The 5,949-nt window shown below is 42.0% G+C and overlaps 1 protein-coding gene across 4 annotated transcripts in view; it reads right to left on the minus strand.

Annotated features, from left to right (window-relative positions):
- Positions 1-509: 509 nt before the first annotated feature.
- The window catches only part of PRDM1 (PR/SET domain 1), a 100,989-nt gene continuing 95,549 nt past the window's right edge, over positions 510-5,949 (minus strand). For all 4 annotated transcript variants that reach the window (XM_085306923.1, XM_085306922.1, XM_085306921.1 and 1 more), the window contains 3 exons: positions 2,306-3,414; positions 1,866-1,994; positions 510-1,424 (listed from right to left, as the gene is read on the minus strand). In XM_085306923.1, the coding sequence (XP_085163049.1) occupies positions 849-1,424; positions 1,866-1,994; positions 2,306-3,414 (1,814 nt within the window). In that variant the 3' untranslated portion in view covers positions 510-848. The remainder of the gene's footprint in view (positions 1,425-1,865; positions 1,995-2,305; positions 3,415-5,949) is intronic.

Genomic DNA, 5,949 nt, shown 5'->3' on the forward strand with positions numbered 1-5,949 from the left:
TGGAAGAGCCACTTTAAGCTGATGCATTCCTTTGGTCATAAAGTTACACGGCAACATGTGGGATGATAGCTGTTTTCTAAAAACTTAACATATTGTCCCATGGCAAGTAGGTGTTTGCTGTGCCACATCTGTTCTGGGTAAAGCTGCAGGTAGAAGAATCTCTCTCCTATCCCAGCAGAGCCAGGTGTATTAATTTCTTCTATGCTGCTGCTACTCCTTTTTTTTGTTTGTTTGTTTGTTTGAATTCCCAATGGGGCAATTTGCACATAAGACTACACAGCATTTTTTTTTCAAACCAACTGATCTAGGATTCTGTATGTCAAATATCCAACTTTGGCAATACAAAAACCCACATTTGTTTAAAAGACATTGGTACATAAAACACATTTACTGAAACCCCACTCTTAGGTTTTTAACACAGATGTGCAGAAAAAAGTATCTACAAAGAATGGCCATAAAACAAAAAAATAAAAACATTTAAAGTAAAAATTACAATGAATTTTCCAGCCATTGTAAACATTTTTCTAATTATTGCTTTTAGAATGATAAATTGCATAATAAATTATGAAGTACTATCATTGAAAAAAATAATTATGGATAGATGATTGTCTTTTAGTAACTGGTGAGGCAATGCACAGTTCTCTGCCTCTTTTTATGCCCTGAGAAAACAGTAACTTTGGAGTTCCTTCTTTCAGTTGGAGAGCTTAGGGAAACTACTGTAAGCCAAGATTGCTTTGCAGCATTGAAACTATGTACAAGCAACTGCTACAGGCACCCTGACTTGCCAAGTCATAAATTAAAAAAAAAAAAAAAAAAGAAAAGAAAAAATAAATCAAATTGCCAAAGTCTTAAGGGTCCATTGGTTCAACTGTTTCTTGCTTGACCTTTACAGGTAACAGAGGTAGTGGGTGACCATGAGGCAACTTCATAATTGACATATCTGAAGACTCATAAAGGTTGCATCCTGAGGAGATAAGTCCATTTCCCAGGTTCCTCTGTAAAGATACTTTCAGATTAGCTCCTTCCATTTCCCTTCTGAGCATGGTCAGTATTTCCTTCTCCACTATCGATGTTAAGTCGATATTGTCCTCCATTTCCTCCAGCTTGTCGGCATTGTCACTGATGTCAAACTTTTCTATCTCTTCATTGATTCGATTCAGGTTCTCCATGGAGTGGTCGGAGGCAGGGGCTACAGGGCAGTTGCCCTTCAGATGGACCTGGAGGCTGCAGAGGTGAATGTAGCTCTTGTGGCAGTGGATGCATTTATGCGGACGTTCCCGGGTATGGAGACGCTTGTGCAGCTTCAGGTGCACAAACTGGGTGAATTTGGCTGGGCACAGCTTGCACTGGTAAGGCTTCTCTCCAGAGTGGAGCCGCAGGTGGGTTTTGAGATTGCTGGTGCTGCTGAATCGCTTGTGACAAACCTAGTGTGGGTCGGGGGGAGAGGGCAGCAGAGAAACAGTGAGTGAGTGGGAAGGGATTTTATGTTTTAAATCACAGACTTCTAGGAGGAGACAGCACAATGAAATAGCAGCTTTTTATATCTTTACACTTTCTCACGGGGGAAAAAATATCCCCACCTCTTTTATTTAAATTTTGCTGCATAGCATTTAGAGTACAGCTGGTGTGGCAGAACTGTATCAGGCAGATGCTGCTCTACCGAGCAACAGGCAATCACATTTTCTCACAGGCACTGGCACACCCAGGACTGGAGACAGCCGYGATACAGACTTGAAGAGCAGCCACTGTTTGTAACGCAACCCACTGCACATGCCACACTGGGTGTGCACACGGGGCAAGGGGCGCGCAGGCCTTGCAGTCCCTTTGGCCTCTGAGAGAAGTTGTGCCTGTGGTGTGTTACATACCTGACACTCGTGGGGTTTTTCTCCTGTGTGTACCAGATAGTGCTTCTGGAGGTGCGCCAGTTGTGTGAAGCCTTTATTGCAAGTCTGGCATTTAAAYGGTCTCTCTCCACTGTGTACTCGGAGGTGGACCTACAGAGAAACAAAGCACTTAAGCTTGCAGTTCCCAGTAACCATAATGAAAGTACTTTCAAATGTTTCCTAAAGTTAGCAGAAGCCATCCCATTGCCAAAATATACTCCTATCCAATTAGTTAGCTGGCACTAGTTCTAAAACATTGTCTTTACACACTATGCTGTCTTGGCATGGGATGTAGAATCAAGCCCTGACTGATAAAGAACCTAACAAAAAGGGAAGGCCTGTCCCTAGTTTTCCTAGATAATCTATAGAAAGAAGTAAGAGCCTTACAAGAAGGCTCGTACGTCTTATTCTCCACTGCCTACCTTCAGATTGGAGAGCTGGCCAAAGGTCTTGGAGCAGACATTGCATTCATACTTGATCTTCCCATTTTGCTTCTTCAGTGGGTATGGAAGAGTTTTGTAACCGGTCACATTCCTCTTACTTTTAATGAGATTCATGGCTTCTTCACTGCCGGTGGCAGCCAACACCACTGAGGTAGGTTTAGGTTGCATTATGTGTTCTGAACTGGCTGCTGTACCAGCAGTGGGTGACCCACTGGTGGGGCTGCATGGCTTGTCCTTCATGCTGGCAGCAGCACCCGTGATAGAGAAGGCACTGTTAGGTGCTGGTATGAGGAAGTCTCTTGGATGATCAGGCTGCAGCAATCGACGGCCTCCTTCACTGGGCAATGAACCGGGGAGCGCGGCTGGGTTCAACATGTGGTGGGAAAGGCTACCTCCACTGAGSAGGTTGCCATAAAGAGGATACATCCTTGGGAAGAGACTGAAATTRTTGATGCCATTGATATTGTTCAGAGCGCTCAGGTTATTACAGCTCATATTGAATGGAGGTAACAGGAATTTGGGGTAGTGGGGGTTATAAGACGGTAGAAAGGCAGACGAGAGATGGCTAGGGGGTACGTATCCAGGATAAGACCCCAATCCTTCTGAGCTGTATGAGCCGTTCAAGTAAGAGTATGACTCTCTGTGCTCTCGAGAAGTAGGTGCCAGAGGTGAAACTGTGACCCCTGGACTGCTATGAGGGCTTGAACTTTTTAAACTTTGGTCTGGGCTGCTCCTTCCAGAAGGACTTGGTGTAGTAGATGACTGAACGGGTGAGTGAGTAATGTAGCTGGGTCTGTCCACCCCATAMGCTAGGGAAGCTTTCAGATAGTCTTCAGGAATGTGAGGTCGTATTGGATAGACAACTCGAGGGAAGAAACACCTCTCAGGGCTATAGTTCTTACGCAAATCATCTAAGTCTTTTTCTGGAGTAACTGGTGAAATGTTGGTCTGGAAGAAGTCTTTTCCTTTTGGAGGGTTAGATTCCATTTTCAGGATTTCTTTCACACTGTGCTCTTTCTTTGGAATGCTTTTCTGACAAAGTTCATCTTTATCAGCACTGTGCTGCTTTGGATTAACATGGGTTTGTGCTGAAATACAAAAGCAAGGTAATGATTATTTAGATAAGCCTCCACAATTATCTCTTTTCAAAACACAATCTAACTCCTACAAGTTTATTAGGAAGGAAGGGCTAGTCCTRGAGGTGAAGAATCACTTAACTCACCAAAAATTTAACTTCTGTGCAAAGAAATGCCTGCTGATATGAAGTGTTAATCAAAAGTACGGTTAATTTAAGGGGCATCAGCCAGTACATATAGATCTGGATGATAATTCATTTGCAGAGTGATAGTCTCCACTTTGTAAACTGATTTCACCTTTCTTTCCCCTTAAATTTGACTAGATTCACTGTTGATCATCTACATAAGCTGTATATCTAATAAATGAGGTAACAAGTATTTGTCCACAATACAATTTTAACAGAAAGCCTGTGCAGAATGCAAGCTCCCAGAAATGTTCCTCACTAAAATAACAAGGCACGACAAATCAGCTTTTGCCAAACCACAGCAGTCACTTCACCAGCCAGTTCAATTACTTACAGTACCAAAAAACTCCGTGGCTGGCTAGGATGAAAGCCTTCTTCAAAGAGAAGGTATTCTCCATCAGTAAACAGATCATTACTCATTAAATATACTGCTTAGGAACATCTACAACAAAGCAGACTATTTACTGCAGATTTCTGTGGCATTCAGTCTATGCAACACTCCTCTGCTTGCAGCTGTACTTTATAAAAAAAAAGAAATATGCTGAAGCAAAGCAAAAGAAAGCAAGTCTAGTTGGCCCCAGCTTAAGCTGAAATGTACTTTTAAAAAGAAAGGAAAAAAAAGAAACAGAAATATGCATTTAGAAACAAATACAAGCTAGCATCCATTTGGCTCAGGTCAGCACATACACTGTTTATTTGTATTCAAAGACTCTACCTTGTTATCTGAACATAATGTAATATAAACACTACATTGAAAGACATATACAATAGAAAAAGAATTCTGCTTCTATCTAATCTCCCAAAGTTAATAGTTATATAATCTTGGAATGATTACTGGTGAGATATTTTATTACAGGGGAAAAACAACATGAAGGTTTTGTATTTGTGGTTAGTTATGTGCAAGGTTTTCCATCAGGAGGTACAAGTCAACACTGATAGGTATGTGACTTGAAAGTATCGCAGTTTTTATCTAAACTTCTACTTTGTGACTGACTGCTCTTACTTCACTAAGTGGAGTGAGAAACAGTTGTTTCTAATTTTTGGAGGAYCGGCTAACCCAGCAGGGAAGATGGAAACGGCCACTTTCATCACAGATTCTTTGCTTTGCTATTCACTGCCCTCACGGAATCTATCGTTTGGCAACATTACCCTATAAGGCAAAGAAACAGCTATTTATTCAATCTATCCAAGAAAACAGCCGCTTTCAAAGCATGCTCCTACTCACAGCTACTTGCTTTTACAGTAGCATCTTTTTTTCCAACAGCATTAGACCAGTAGCAAGCAAATTTAGTGATGTGGGCAGTTTGCATATTTTGAAGGTTCAGTGAAGTGTGATTGAACACAGATACATTCAAGTAATATATTTACGATGAAATATATGGTTTAATATATACAAGCACATACACACAGAGGTGTGCAGATAGCTTTCCAATTGCTTTTCTAGATATTGAAGTAYAATTCAGAGCCACTTCAAAGATGAATTAATAATGCATCATGTTATCTGGCATTAGAAATCATCTACTTTATTTTGTAAATTTGTCCCTACTCCCAGACTAATGGCTAATTCACTAAAACCCCACTGAGATTTTAGGCATAGAGCATCTAGRTCCTGCTAGATTTAGGAAGCTCCACAAGTGTGGAGAGGAGAATATTATCTTCACCTTCTTATCAGCTGTCTGTCACCGCGCCAGCATCTCAGAGCAAACATTCCCGGCGACATTATCAGCAGCGAGGCTGTCTGGGAAGTATCAAAAGCTGGGCAGGGGGGGCGGCGGGGGTGGAGAAGGACCCGGGAAGCCCCGGAACAGAAAAAATAAATAAATATCACCCTATCAGGCCCGTATCAGTTTCTCAGTGGGGTCTGTCAAGCAGGAAGTTCAAATTGACACTTTTCTTTTTAAAAAAAGAAAAAGAGAAAAAAAACAATGACTCCGGGGGGAGGGGAAGAGGAAGAAGAAGTGCCAACGCTACTGGAAAAGTGATACAGAAACTCGGGCTGCCTCTGCGGGAGGAACGGCTTTCACTGTGACAAGGCTAAACACYCAGGGTGGGGAACGTACGTGCCTTATGTGCAGGAGCTGGCCTTTGAGTGACAGAAAGGAAGCTCATGCAGAGAATAAAACTTTCTGTGCACAACATCCTGACGTCCCCCCTTGGCAGACTAATGATAATTGCAGTTTCCCTTCAGGGTTCCCAATAAAACCTTCCCTCCTATTAATTTCTACGTGTGGACAGAAATCGCAATATTTAAAGATTCTTTGTCACATCTAACTGTGACAGATCTCTTTAGTTTGCACGTTAGYTTTGTTCCATAAATCCCACTTGACTTCTTCCCCTACTACCTGAGCACAGGGAACACTTG

The sequence above is a fragment of the Rhea americana genome, unplaced genomic scaffold (assembly GCF_003343005.1).
Source record: "Rhea americana isolate MKP2758 unplaced genomic scaffold, rheAme1 scaffold_25, whole genome shotgun sequence".
In the NCBI taxonomy this organism is placed as follows: domain Eukaryota; kingdom Metazoa; phylum Chordata; class Aves; order Rheiformes; family Rheidae; genus Rhea; species Rhea americana.